This window comes from Apostichopus japonicus, chromosome 13 (assembly GCF_037975245.1).
Source record: "Apostichopus japonicus isolate 1M-3 chromosome 13, ASM3797524v1, whole genome shotgun sequence".
Classification (NCBI taxonomy): Eukaryota; Metazoa; Echinodermata; class Holothuroidea; order Aspidochirotida; family Stichopodidae; genus Apostichopus; species Apostichopus japonicus.
This window is the reverse complement of record NC_092573.1, coordinates 8,082,537-8,097,842: the sequence shown is the minus strand read 5'-3', so window position 1 is coordinate 8,097,842 and position 15,306 is coordinate 8,082,537. Positions and strand designations below refer to the sequence as shown.

Genomic DNA, 15,306 nt, shown 5'->3' with positions numbered 1-15,306 from the left:
TCTAAACGTCACGGCCAAACGGTACTACCAAACCAGCCCACTCTGACAAAGAAACCTCAAGTCAAGCGAGCCCCCCCCCCCCCAAAAAAAGTCAGCAATGACAAAACCCCAACCACATTGCGCCGGTATAACTTAATACTTGTTTGAAATGTGGGACTCGATGAAACTTGCGCTTGAAATCATTCTTCCCTCGGTTTTGTGTTGTAGTTTATTGTTAATTCATTTATGACTTTGTATCAAGTGCAGTTTAGATGAAGGCGAAGGGTCTTGAAACAGTGGCCCTTGAAGGCATTCCCCACGACTGATGCGAGCAATCGTCGATGTCTTTCGCAATTAAGATGAGAGCTTGACAGAAGCAAGAAGCTATACACCCACCCACGCACCGTCCGTCCGTCCGTCATGCCCTCAATCGTACCTTTCCCCGTAACTATACTGGTGTACTAAAACGGTAGCGAAACTGTATTTCTACGGTAACATATGACTTATGTATACTTTAGTATGGCAGCTGCCTAAACGTTATAACTGTCTCTCACTGGCCTGAGTATATCCGTCCCATTCCATTGCAAACGTCACATTTTTATTGCTGCTATGGCAACGGATTTTTCAAGAATCCGTCAGCCAGTAATTACATACGGTTCAGCGTGCTTTTCAATATATACGATGCTTATTTCCTTGTTTGACTTTTGGATAAAATAACGCAATATTTCCTGTTCTAGAAATTGATACATCAACTTAATTCTCGGCCAAGTCAATCTTTATCAAAATAGCACAGGGATGGGAACAAGCAAGATGGCTACCCTCGGTTTCGTGATCGCTATTATCATGCTCGCCGGGACGTATTCTGCTAGTCCTTGTTCTCAAAAAAGTGAGTTTTCTTCTTGTTTTATAATCCTGAAATATGTTAGTTTCATTTGTTAATGTGACTGATCACGTTTCAATGTGTTGCGTCGCCCATAATCCACTATTCTTCAATGTTACCTATACAATTAATGCTATGTAGTTTGAACACATACACGTTATTGGTATTACCAGTAACATATTCGTCTTTCAGATTCTTGAAAGCTCCTCAGGCTGGAGGCCTTATAAATATTATCTATGAGAACTTATCATTCATCACATGATTTAATTCTTGAAGTCACTTTGGTAAAACAAGAGCACAGAAAAGCAAAATGAAATCTATTGTAATGTCACTTTTGTACGTAGATGATATGAAATGTCATTGTTTTTTTTGTGGGCATGTATACCCCTCAGGCTAACTCTTCACTTCAAAAACGGTATGAACATGTCTAGTACCATCAAATAGTGGCGTGCACAGGATTTCAAAGCTGACAGCATGCCCCCTGTCCTCAATACTTGCGAAAGTCGCTGCTTTCAAATCCACTGCAATGAAATCGTGTGTATGATTTTCACCATATATCATGTTGCGAACTCACCCCCAACCGCCCCCCCCCTCACCCCCCATCATAGAAAGACGAAACTCCTGGAATCAGGAATCTGTTACACTGATGTTATGAGCTTGATGAAAATAGAAGCCAAATGCTGACAATTCATACTTTAGTATGAGAGAACATTGGCATTATTGCGTCGCATTAGACACTTGTATAGATAGATATACAAGAATCCCTAATTAGCTTAGAATACAGTTTGTGGCTGTATGGGATTGAGGGGGATATGTGGGGTGAGGGCAGGCGCCTTGCTGAACAAGAGGATAACAGACTGCATAGCTTGTATATCAAGGGTTCTTTTACGAATTGCCTAGGAGGGTCAAAGATGTATAGCCCATCACACTGAAGAAAATTACTGGACTTTCACATCAAACCTTTGACTTTTTGTCTCAAACGTTCCATTATTTTATCTCCAGGAAGTGATTATTTTCCTCGGAACGTCGGCCCTTTCTATTGAAATTTCAAAATTGTTGGTCGAGATATCAGATGTCGTTTTATCTCGACATTTTAAAGATATTTTTCTTGTTTCAACTGTTATTATTTTATCGATATTGTGACTCTGATGCAGAAATGTTCCCATGAACTGTACAAACTGTGGCCTACAGACAAGTGCTCTTACGCCAGAGGGTTTTCAAATCCCTTTTAATGTGTGTTGAAGAACTGTTTAGACCAGAGTGTGTGTGGTTTTAGCTATTTGTGTCATAAGGGGTGGGGGGTGGGGGTAGTGGGATGTAACTTATATACAAGCTCTAAGCGAACGAAGGAGAGGGTGACCCTCCATTAATAAGAGCTCAAGCAACAAAAGGTGGGAGAGGGACCCCCTCACCCCAACTATGAAAAGTGTTGCAGACACCCCTTCCCCGTCCCATCCCAGATACAAATCGACGCACATGGTTGTCACACTACATCAACATAAAATGACCATTTTCCAATAAGTCCGTTATTTATTTCATTTGATTGTAAAACTATTAATATGACCATTTCCAACTTTGGTCATTGTCACGGGAATGATTTTCCTAAACTAATTACCGAAGTTGGCAAGTTGCCAGTATGCCACAACAATGGAGGGAGGGTTGGTATGCCACAGTATGCCACAACAATCGAAGGAGGGTTGGTATGCCACCAGTATGCCACAGCAATGGAAGGAGGGTTGGTATGTCACCAGTATGCCACAGCAATGGAGGGAGGGTTGGTATGCCACCAGTATGCCACAACAATGTAGGGTTGGTATACCACCAGTATGTCACAATAATGGAGGGAGGGTTGGTATGCCACAACAATGGAGGGAGGGTTGGTATGTTGCCAGTATGCCACAACAATGGAGGGAGGGTTGGTATGCCACCAGTATGCCACAGCAATGGAGGGAGGGTTGGTATGCCACCAGTATGCCACAACAATGGAGGGTTGGTATACCACCAGTATGTCACAACAATGGAGGGAGGGTTGGTATGCCACAGCAATGGAGGGAGGGTTGGTATGCCACCAGTATGCCACAACAATGGAGGGAGGGTTGGTATGCCACCAGTATGCCACAACAATGGAGGGAGGGTTGGTATGTTGCCAGTATGCCACAAAAATGGAGGGAGGGTTGTTCATGCCTTTTTCCTGGTACAATTGAAAAAATTAAAATAATATAAAAAAGTAGTATTATATCAAACCATTAATGATTTGGTTCTTATTTTGTTGTTGTCATGAATGCATGAATCTTTAGAGTAAACAGAATTGAATATAGGCGCGGACTCAGGGTGTGCGAATGTTTTGTGTGTGTGGGGGAGGGGGCTGTAAACACTCTTTTTCAACCTCACCTTATGCTAGCACAACCACGCGAGGATGTTAACACGCCCCTTACCACGGGGAGTCGGTTGGAACGACCCCTGGGCCCAGGGGCGTAGCGAAGGGGTTTTTGTTGGGGGGTGTGGAGAATTTGATTTGCCGACGGATCTGGAAGTGGTGACTGAAATGGGGGAGGGGTCTAAGGGGAGGGGGTGTCCCCCTCCCCTTTGGCAATTTTTTAGTTTTGAAACGTCCTTAGATGCAATCTGGTGCATATTTTAAGTCAAATTTGATTTGCCGACGGATCTGGAAGTGGTGACTGAAATGAGGGAGGGGTCTAAGGGGAGGGGGTGTCCCCCTCCCCTTTGGAAAACTTTTAGTTTTGAAACGTCCTTAGATGCAATCTGGTGTATATTTTAAGTCAAAATTGATTTGCCGACGGATCTGGAAGTGGTGACTGAAATGGGGGGAGGGGTCTAATTTTTAGTTTTGAAACGTCCTTAGATGCAATCTGATGTATATTTTAAGTCAAATTTGATTTGCCGACGGATCTGGAAGTGGTGACTGAAATGGGGGAGTGGTCTAAGGGGAGGGAGTGTCCCCCTCCCCTTTGGAAAATTTTTAGTTTTGAAACGTCCTTAGATGCAATCCGGTGCATATTTTAAGTCAAATTTGATTTGCCGACGGATCTGGAAGTGGTGACTGAAATGGGGGAGGGGTCTAAGGGTAGGGGGTCTACCCCTCCCCTTTGGAAAAATTAGTTTGAACGTCCTTAGATGCAATCTGGTGCATATTTTAAGTCAAATTTGGCACGGAAGAAGCTCCCGTTCTCCTTTTTCTATTCAGCTTTCCTTCTTTCTTCCCCTTCCGCTCTCTTCACCTTTTCTCCTTTTGCCGACAGACCCAAAATTTGCCGACAGCGACCAAATTATTGGGGGGGGGGGTGTGACACCCCCACACCCACCCCCGCTCGCTACGCCCCTGCCTGGGCCACACCCTGTCTTAAAAAAGTAAAGAATCCGCCTCTGAAGAGGTTTCTAACAACATAAAGAATAGCAATTTGTGGGAATTTTAATTCAAGGAATAAAGCTAGTAAAATGTTAGTCTAGCTCAAAGCACTTATATTGAAATATTAATGTGTTTTCTTTTTTCTCGTGACTTTTGTTTTAAACATTCATCTAATTGTCCTTATTACCTGGTGTGATTGTCATGTAAATGGAACACTTGGGCTTTTAATTGGTTACTTAAGAAATTGCGCTAATTACTGTTGAATACATTTGACAAGTAAACAACAAATGACTGGTTACGTGGCATCGAGATGTATAACTTGTCATATTAAAATAGAGTATCAAATTTCTTAGAACAAAATTAACAGCTGACAAAGTATTAAACTGAAAGATGCCGAAATGCTAACGTAGATTTCAAATTGATTGCAAATTAGATATTTAAGGGAATTAGAGTTAAATCGTAAGTTAATTTAACCTACATTGCAGAAAGGAATTTCCCGCAAAATGTGCAATTTTTCACTCATTAAGATGTCTAATATTTAGACAGTCTGCAAACAAGTGATGATTTTTTTTCCATTCATCAAAGCAGAATTTTTCGAAAAGGGAAAAGGGGAAAGGGGGGGGGGGGCAATATATTGAATTTGAGAACTTTGGTGAAAACTGTTGAATTGATAAGATTAGTATATCACCGTTCTAAAAAAGGGAGGGGTGGGCTTATGTTGGTACTTTATGCCAATTTAGAGATAATACGTTTCCTTGCTATGAAGAGTAATAAGAACTATGAGAGAAAGTTCAAACTGAAAACGTTAATATGCCATCCAAAATTGTCACATATCACTGTTGTAATTACGTATTATAATAATTCTGTACAAAATAATAAATTAATCACTTAATATATTACCAAAATTTGCCACAAATTATTACCTATTTTTGCGTTTTAATAAGTGAGCAATTGTATTCATCATATTGCAACAAAACATAAAACTCATTTAGTTATAACAATCCATCAAATCAGCAATTTTCATAAAAATCACCAACACTGATATTAATGAGAACATTTGAACATTTTAATGTGTCCAAGCCTAAGTAATGACCCTTACATATATCTTTCTTCAAAACTGTATAATCAAGACACAAATATTTCGATTTTTTAAAGGATGCCGTACACGCCATCGCCTGCGACCAGCTGGACATATAGTGTTTGATACACCGACGGGGACGTTGGACGGGAGCGGAAAGAAACAAATCATCATAGTATCATGGATGGGCAAAAAAACGCTTCCATTTCCTGGTTTTCCAGGAAGTGGAATCGGAAAGGTTTGGTCATCTTCTGCGGATAGCAATGTTTGCAAGGACCCAGATGATAAGATTGTCATCAACCAGTGTGTTGCACGTAAGTCCATATTTCTCACTCTACATGGGGTCCACGGCCCGGGATATTGTTTTGATGGTCCGTGAGGGTAAGGGGGATCCAAAATGGGTCCTCGACTAAAATGGGATGCTTAATTGGTCCGTTTACATTTTACTGAAAAAAAGTCTGTAAGTGCCATCTCGGGAAAAGAAAACCACAGTTCCCTGACACTAACATGGTGGAGCTGGCATCATTGGTCATCTTGTATACCCGAAAGGCCTATGGAAGGAACACAGACATTTAGAACCCAGGGCGTACGTTATACCATGTTTACAGCAGACTGCTTCGTTTGTACATCGATGTTTGCCAAAGAAGCAACTTATTTTGCCAAAATGATATACTTCCTTTCCTACGTAACAGTTGCAGCTCCAAAAGCCTGAATAACTTAATGAGCTGGTTATTGTAAATTGTAGATGCGAAAATTCCCATGACAATAACATTAAGATGGACAGTACGGTGTTAGATTGACTTTTTAAGCAAAATGCCAAGTTTTCTTTTAATATTCCAGACTATATAATAATATAATGGAGTAGAATCGAAACTGGTTACTTGCTCGTTAGCTAACAATTCTTTAAGTGACAAAGATCTTATTTCGACTGTTCATGTCAATCTGATTTATAGTCCCAATAGATGTTGGTAAAATTGACGAAATTATGGATCAAACTAGTAAAAGAAATAATAAGGTTATAATTTTGGGGGATTAGTGTTATGCAAAAGATTCTTAGCGTAATTCAATTTGTTTTTAAGTCCTTAGTGGGAATTTCTGCAACAGTCTACAATAATGTCCTTGTCGGACATCTAGGGTCACGTGACAAACTGGAAGAAACTGACGTTAAAAAAGTTTTAAAAAATGGATTGCGCTTCAAAGATGATGTTCAGGTGTGATAAATGGGGATTTATAGCTGATTTTTCTAGCAGTCCTCGTTCCATATTAACTCACTAACTTTAAGAACAAACGGATCGCGTTATTTTTCTGACTGGTTGGAGTTGGGGGGGGGGGGGGGGTGTACGGTAAGAGGGGGTTGAGGTGGTATTGTATGTTGGGGCGGTAAGAGAGGGTCGTAGCTGACGCTACATTGCAATATCACTTCTCTCAGTGTTTTGAAAAATTAAGAACGTACCGTCTAAGTAACTGAGTGGATTAACTCTACATTAAGATTTGCTCATAATTTCGAAAGAGCACATATTATATCGATAAGAAAGTAGCGTACTTAGACTTAGGTACCCTGTAAGGATGTCGAATAGGACTACCCCTTTGTGCCCTTTGCTACTATAAGAGAGAATAAAAACCCACATCTGTTTTGTTTTATTTTCAAGGAAGTTTGCCAAACATTGCTTACGTAGGTAAAGAAATGGAATCTCATAACTTTCTCTGTAACTTCTCTGTAACCAATAAGAGTTTAAAGATCAAGAAATAAAAGTTGATATCATATCATAAATAAAAGGAAGAAGATGTTTTCATTCAGTTAAGGAAGTGTCACCCACAAAGCTAAAGGCAAACAAAAGCTATGTTTCTTACTGATTAATTACCGTCATGTTTCGTATGACTTCCAATGCGAATACTACATAAACAAGATTGTATCATATTTTAATTGACTTCGTGACCAGCCAATTGACGTCAGTTGTCACGTTTTAGGAGTTTAAAATAATATTGACCCAAGGAAGTCACGGCAGAATATCAGAAAGGACATACATGTACGCATGCGCGGTGAACCATGTTTATCACAAATCAAGATTAGACTGAATACCTTAATCGCAAAACTTGTGTTTCCTTATAAGAGAAAACATATAAATGTATATATATATATATGAAAATAAAAAAAATAAAATATAAACAATATGTATATATATATATATATATATCTACGATATATAGAAATATATATATATATATATATATATATATATATATATATATATATATATATATATATATATATATATATATAAAGATATATATATATATATATATATATATATATAAAGATATATATATATATATATATAAAGATATATGTATATAGATATATCGTGTTCTAGTTGATAAGGGTGTTAGCTTATGAGCGTATAAAAGTTCGAATCCCGGCTAAGGCTGGAAGTTTATCCACTGTTCTGGATTTTCCAACTCATATATATTCATAAATATATGTATTGGAAAACCAAGGACAGTGAAAAAACATCCAGCCGCCACCTTACTTATTATTTGGTACAACTTGTGTTTCCTTGTCAGAGAAGCTTTGCACATTTCAAACTTGTTTTACTAACAACTTAGAGAGCTTTCGTCTCATGCTGTTATCCAAAAGGGATATTCTCATCTTCTTGACACCATTCACAAGACATCACTATACATCTTTACTGTTTTATATCCCTGTATCTTTTCAATGTATCTAATTCCATTGGTACCATATATCTAACGTTATATCGTACATCCTTGTCTCTAGCTCCAGGTCCACCAAGCTTTATCGAGGTAACAGACATCACAGCTACAAGCTTTAAAGTTGCATGGGGTATACCCAATATTCCTAATGGCCATATACTCCGATATGAGGTAAGCTTATTTGAAGTCAACTTTTTCGTCAAATGTTTAAATTGATTCCTTAACATGATCTTTACTGGCCATGAATTATATATAATGTATATAATTGAAGTCGTAGTGAGTTGGAAAATCCAGAACAGTGAAAAAACTCCCAGCCTCTACCGGGATTAAATTAAGTTAAGAACCCGGGCCTCCCGCTTTATATGCGGACACCCTAACCACTAGGCTATGGACGCTAATTGGTATGTCCAGAGGTTCGAACCGGTAAAGAAGGTCGTAATTCCACTGTAGGCGTTTGTCACCTGTATCAAACAATACTATTTCTGTTTTGGTGGTATATTTGCCTAACTCTAGGAAACAAGCATGATGCTAACCAACTAATATATATATATATATATATATATATATATATATATATATATATATATATATATATATATATATATATTCATAATCACTACTTTAATACAAAGGTTCGATACTGGCAAACAAATTTGACGGAAGAGGAGCACACGTTGAAAAATGTAGTACCAAACCAAGACGGACCACATGGATATGAACGGCAGACGTTATCAATAGAAGATCTCGACCCAGAAACAGAATATGGAGTCAAGATAACTGCAGTTAACTTCATCTCTAGGGGAGAACCAGTAACGATTAATGTTACCACATTTGGTAACATGCAACTTACAGCGTCATGACATATTTACAATACATGTCTCTACACAGTTACCGCACTCTCTTCCCTTAAGATCTATATTAGTAGATTCTTATGTACCAATTTTTTGGTAAAACTTTTCTTTTCGTTTTTGCTGTAATTTTCTGAGAAGCTAACATTCCAATGTTTCGTAGTTTTATTTTTAAATCATCTAGTGTAAAGAACACGTTAACAATTATTTGTTTATTTATTTACGCCGTAAAACTGTAGGAATGCATGACACAAAATTCTACAAATAATGCAGCATTTTAAGGGGGAAAAAACGTTTTTTTTTAGCTTAACTGAAGTTGAATATGAAAAGTTCGAATAACATTCCAGCACTTTGTGCAATAATTCGTAGTTCTGTTTTCAAACATGACTGTTTTGTATGTTACAGTAAAATGAAACTTATTCAATAGTATTAGTATTATAGTCTTATGTAATGATGAAGTAAATAAGCGTTAATTACAACATTACCATCAACTGCGAACATCCCTGTACAAAATCATACTAATAAAACCTAATAATCGAACGAAGCACTCAGATAAGATACCATTAGTTTTTAATGTGACCAAATAAACCATATATGTTACATGCAATTTCTGTCAGGAAAATTCTGTATTATTACTATATTAATGAACTAAACATCAGAGAAGATGAGAGAAATTAATAAATTAATTAATTTCCTTAAATCTTCTCAACAAGATCCCAAAGTTTCCTTCTAAGTGGAAAGACAGAAAATGTATACAGCCATGGCTGGAATATTAGACCGAACTCTGGTCACATATACTTTATACACTATGTCTATTGTTAACACCACATATATAATACTTAAAAAATCGAGATAAAAAAATCAATAAACAAATCAAAGAAGAAATAGAAGAGATAACCGAACGTGGGAAAACGCTTGTCAAAAGTACCTTTAAAATTGTCCTTATGAATTTAGTGGAATCGTTGTTTTTTTTGTTTTGTGTTTTTCAACTGACTTTGCATTTCAGCAGTGGTAATGAATACGACGGTGTGAGAATAAAAATAAAAATATTACCTCTGATGACGTCATTTTTATAGGAATATGCTTATGCAAAGTAAGGTACCAAATAATGTGTTAGTGAAAACGTTGGTTCCATTTATGTTTATAATGCATGAAACATGAACGCACTGTAGATTAAACGGGAATTCTATTTTTTTTTACGCAGAGCTTTGCTTCTTTACGCAGAATTGTATTCGTAATATGTCATCAACGTAGAACATGTTTGTAGTAATATTTTCTAGAGCTATTTTGAATATCAAGTTATTCACCTTAAAATATGATAAGACTCTGGAACGCTCCTTTAAAGCTAAATCGATGATGACGTCGGCTCCTCGGTGCAGGCCTAAATTTTAATGTTAAATCATTACGTCATCAATTCTGATAACTCCATCAAAACTTTTTTAGTCTTATTAAAACAACAGAGCACCCTAGTATGCCATTCACCATCATATATCCTTGACAATGTTGAGATACATTTTTAACATGTTATCTGGTCACATACAACGCTTCTGTTTTCCTATTATGTGATGTGTTCTACCCGAAGAACCGACCCAACTATTTCTTTTTAGACTTAGTAGTTCAGTCAATTTAATATATGACCGTCAGAAGTTCACAGTACATGGTAGAGATGTAGCCTACAACCAGGGCTGGCAGCTGTGTCTGTTTTGAAAGGTCTACAACAAATCAAACTTAATTTGGTACCGCAAGTCACTCTTCAAGATGCTATGTACATAGAATTTTAAAACCTATTTAGCCTAACAATTGTCTTCATTGCGTGATCGTTCGCTGCGATAAACTTGAAGTGATTATTGAGAAATTAAAAAATAGCTGCAATCTGTACTCTGTTTCATTCATGAACACATAGCATGGTCGATCCACATTACTAGAACCAGAACACTAGCTGAAAAAGTAACAAAAACAAAATCGAGTCTAATCTGTAACAATTTTTTAAAATATTGCAAAATCTGATCTCCTACGTGATAAAATGAAGCCATTTTCTGTATTTTTCGTACTTTGACTCAAGAAAGTACTATAAAAAAAAACAAGCGGTTGCTTGAATAACTTGATAGCACTTGAGTATTCATTAACCAATTAACATTTGTAATATACGTACCAGAAATGATACAAACAATTGATTGGCATAGGAATTTAGAAACGCCCACCCGATACACACAGAGAACACAGTTACTACTGTAAATCCAGTTGTTTGGGATTTATTGGGATTACACATATCTTCAGTTCTTACTCTAGATCTAATAGCACATGCTACCGATCTATCAGATTTGTCAGCACGATCCAGTATTTACTGTGGTACCAAACTTAAAGATTTACAGTAGTTACTGTAATCTCTGTGTGAATCGGCTGAAACGCCAGTTTACTTGCTGCTTTACAAAATCAAAATAATTTGTCTCCATGATCGAGACTTCACACGCTTCTTTCCTTTCAGAATGGCTGTCAACAATGATGACGATTACGCAACCAAATCGTTTCTCAACAGAATGTAAGGAATAAGCGAACGCATTGTATGTATTTAAAGAGGAGTATAGTCGAAGAGAATACTTCTAGTATAGACAAATGGTTTCCTATGGCAATCAGATTTATCATCCTTTTTTTTCAATTATATAAATTTTCAGTTGTCATTTTTTTTGCGTAATGCAAGATCAAGATCCTTTGTAGGATTATATGTAGTCATACCTAGAGATGGGTGCGTATCGGGGCTTTCTTTCAGCCCCAAAAAGAAACTTCACCTCCGTGGGTAAATTTATATAGTAAACGATTGGTGCATTCTAACGTTTAAAATGATTACATTTTAATGGTGTCACCCCTCCTCTCATTCGAAGGAATGATTGGGAAGGTTTCTTTGTATCTGTTTTTTTCTCAATCAGTGACCTCTTCTCACTAAAATACTTGCCCAGTTAAAGGATTCGAGATCTGAGCTCCTTTCATCCTTTCGACCTTACAGAGAAGTTATAGTTACCTGTTTCTTACCACCTCTTACCCCACTTTCATATTTTTTTTTTCAGCTAAAGTACCTTTTTCATTGGTGGGCGTAATTTCTGGTGCGATTCTGCTCATCCTTCTCTCAGCCGTTCTGTTCTTGCTGTTCTTTCGGAGGTATGTAAGCGATCAGCCCTTTCCCACCCACCCTCATATATACAAAGGTGGATAAGCTTCTCCAGCACACTTAAAAAAAAATTGGCAGCAATCTTATCTCCTTTGCCACTTCCCGGATTTGATTTTCCTCGTAATTCATGAACAAGATCAAATTCTGTAAATTAATCGTTTTTCAAGTTGACCTAAACAGCGCCCTCTACAACGCTATGCGCTAAGGGTCCCCTTTGCAATAGTTTATTATCGGGCGTTATTGTGATGAATATCTTTTGAGGATAAAAGCGTTGTCTCTTATTTTACTAAAATACGCACAAATTCCAGAGTATGCAAACCACCGGGATGATAACGTGTCTGTCTTCATAAAGTTTGGTTATTTCCACGTTGCAATAAAAGGACGGGGCTTATGGCATCTACCCTTGTAGATATGCCCCTGCTCAGACGCAAAGAAGGATTAGTTATATTGCTATAAATACTATTCAGATCAATTCCTGCAGTCTCCTTAACTGTGAATGTATATGTGGGGGGGGGGGGGGGGAGGAGGGAGGAGAGGTTAACAGTGTTCAGTGGGTTGTGAATTGCGTGAAAGTCGTAGATATTCCAAAGACCAATGTGTGTCTATTTGTTAGTCATTTAGGTAGGTGAAACCGAAGCGAATGCTGATACCAATTTATACATCAACGTGTTTTACAGTATATTTATACATAGGAGAGCTTTATCATGCATTCATCTACCTTATGGAAAATGTAATCTGTAATTCATATTTTCTTTTCTTCAGAAAGCGTCACCCAAAGAAAGACCGAAATGTCCATCCAAGGCAACATCGGGGTAAAGTCACTAAAAAAGTATTTTATGCTGTAATGTTGAAAATGAATGTAGGAAAAATTGTATAAATTTGATCAAGTCTAAACTTGTAAATTGTATCTCGAAGAAATGAACACTACTATTTTCTCAAATTCTGTTTTACTTTCTGTTTTCTGCAGAGAGGCGTCAACTCCCTGCACTGCCATTGGAAAGGTACCAAGTATTTTATAATAGCGGCGATGAAAAAGGAGACCCAAATGTGGACCTTGGCTTAGAAGCTCAGGCTCTTTCTGATGACTTTTACTCCTTTTGTATCGACTCAAAAAATGACATTAAAGATGCAGTTAGTGTTGACCCAGTTGGTCTTGGCGCCAAGTTTCAGTGCGGGAAACCGCCACAGACAACGTCCCAATTTCCTGGTCGTGCTGGTACATTACCTGGTATGTTAATTGAAGAAGACTATGGGGAAATATATGACGAAACAGAAATCGACACGAAGCCAGATTACGTGAAAACGCTCACGGGTCTGATGGATACAGGTAAATTAAAGCAAAATAAGAAAGGAAAAGAAGTCAACAATGGAACTTCAGACAAAACTGGAAAGAAGAAATTGAAGATGAAAAAGAAAGAAAATAATAAGAAACCGGGAATAGTCTCTTGGACCAAGTCCTCGAATAGACTATCCTGTAAGGATTTTGGAGATGTTTATGATGACACAGTAGTAGACACTCAAGAAGGTGACGATTTTGGAGAAAATTATGACGATGTTGATATCGATCATGAGACTATAGATTACTATGGATCAAATTCGGAACTTTACGACGAAACTGAAGTCGCACAAAACGACCACGGTGATTTCTACGAGACAACGGTCTCACCTGAAGAAGAAACAGACGACTTGTCTAAACCGGTTGTGATAGAACCAGCCAAAAGCTTTCGCTTTGCGAATATATTTACTGCACGTACCTCAAAGAAGAAAAATAAGGCAAACGAAAAGAAAGAAAAAGTTGGCAAGATGGCCAGTCTAAATGAAGGGAAAGATGAAGAAAGTGACGAGGATATATACGACGAACCCGATTTGGTAAAGGAAACCGTACAATCGAGACAATTGCCACCTGCTGCTACACCCAACCCCTCCGGCAAGATGATATTAGCAACTGCAGGAAACAGTGGCGATACTGGAGGTGAATACTGTTACGAGGTATCCACGTCCAAGATGGAAGGCCGTGGTGAAGGGGATGGAGAAGAATTGTATGAAGAAACAGAAGGCGGTGACGACGAGGAAATATATGAACTGATATAACCCACGCTTAAGATGTCAGAGGCATGAATGTCAACCATTTCTTAGAAGCAAGTAGGAAGATATATATTAGGAAAAGCAGAAAGACTTTTACTCTTTCAACTTTGAAGACCATTTAATATAGAAAGCTACCAATATCTCCTGGATGATGCATCTAATCTCCTTTAGCAGGCAAAGGCGCTTCTAATGCCACCTCCCTACAATTGTACCTATTCAAGAGTAGGTCTGGTGCAAGAAATTCTGGGAATGTCATACCCGGTGGTGTTCTGATTATAAATACATGATTTCTAGAACAATTGTGGAGTAGTTGTCGAGACGAGTGAGAGAGAGATATGGGGATAGCGGGGGGGGGGGGGGTTGCGGCGGGTGTTACTTTCTCATTGAAGATCCTAGGGAGCCATAACAATATTAATTTTTAGAGGGGGTGCTGACCGCGGTGAAAAAATGAAGATGTTAAACTTTTTAGGTGTATATATTTCTGTAGGTTTGGACACGAGATAAATTTGTATAAAATAAAAGTATCTTTGGAGTTTCCTGCAGGTGATATCATATTCACTCTGTAACCCTATTTATTTATAGCACTGAAATCAATATTCGTTATGGCAATGTCAACGTTGGTTGATTTGTCTTTTGCTCTATACGAAGAACTACATAATGTAATTAGCTTGAAATCGCCGCCCCAAAAAAACTGCGCTCTTAAAGAATTCATGTTGTGACGTCAATGTCTTTTTTTGTTTGAAGGAAGTTATATCGCTTTGTGTAGGCGCAAAAAGCTTGTTACTGAAGACCTGACGTACGAACAGGATATTCAGACCATTTAGTCATTCATATGTAAAGAAAAACTTTGTTCATAAATTTATCAACTTTACAATATTAAAACTTTAGGAATTTCATAACCTCGTAAACAGAAAATTAATAAAAAATAATAATAATGCTATTAATGTTCTATTTTTTAAACATATAAAACCTCTGAAATGGTTATCACGTGACCCAATAGAACCGATAATATCCTTAATTCTCACCAGATTCATTCAAGCTTCAACATTTCTACATGGCGTTCTCGAGATAATGATAATTGAAATTGTCACAGTTTGTATACCATTCGTGAACTTGATGCAAAGAGGTTTTCATGTCATTGTTGCAGACTGGACAGCAAATTATTTTGTGTCACCTTATAGTTTGACGTTGGATTGG

The 15,306-nt window shown here is 37.7% G+C and overlaps 1 protein-coding gene across 2 annotated transcripts; it reads left to right on the top strand.

Moving 5' to 3' along the window:
- The first annotated feature begins 707 nt into the window (after positions 1–707).
- LOC139978218 (uncharacterized) lies at positions 708–15,045 on the top strand. Of its 2 annotated transcripts, XM_071988177.1 has the most exons (8): positions 708–865; positions 5,382–5,618; positions 8,078–8,184; positions 8,646–8,847; positions 11,347–11,400; positions 11,924–12,014; positions 12,787–12,836; positions 12,992–15,045. In XM_071988177.1, the coding sequence occupies exons 1-8, from the start codon at positions 775–777 to the stop codon at positions 14,113–14,115; spliced, it is 1,956 nt and encodes a 651-aa protein (XP_071844278.1). In that variant the 5' UTR covers positions 708–774; the 3' UTR covers positions 14,116–15,045. The 2 variants fall into 2 exon arrangements, with proteins under 2 accessions (XP_071844278.1, XP_071844279.1); XM_071988178.1 differs by lacking the exon at positions 11,347–11,400.
- Positions 15,046–15,306: the final 261 nt, after the last annotated feature.

What these genes read in the sequence shown, in the direction of transcription:
- LOC139978218 (XM_071988177.1), top strand. Translation starts at nt 775, where the DNA reads ATGGGAACAAGCAAGATGGCTACCCTCGGTTTCGTGATCGCTATTATC. An exon ending in GATTAATGTTACCACATTTG is followed by an intron (nt 8,848 to 11,346) that starts GTAACATGCAAC and finishes CTTTCCTTTCAG; the next exon opens with AATGGCTGTCAACAATGATG. An exon ending in AAATCGTTTCTCAACAGAAT is followed by an intron (nt 11,401 to 11,923) that starts GTAAGGAATAAG and finishes TTTTTTTTTCAG; the next exon opens with CTAAAGTACCTTTTTCATTG.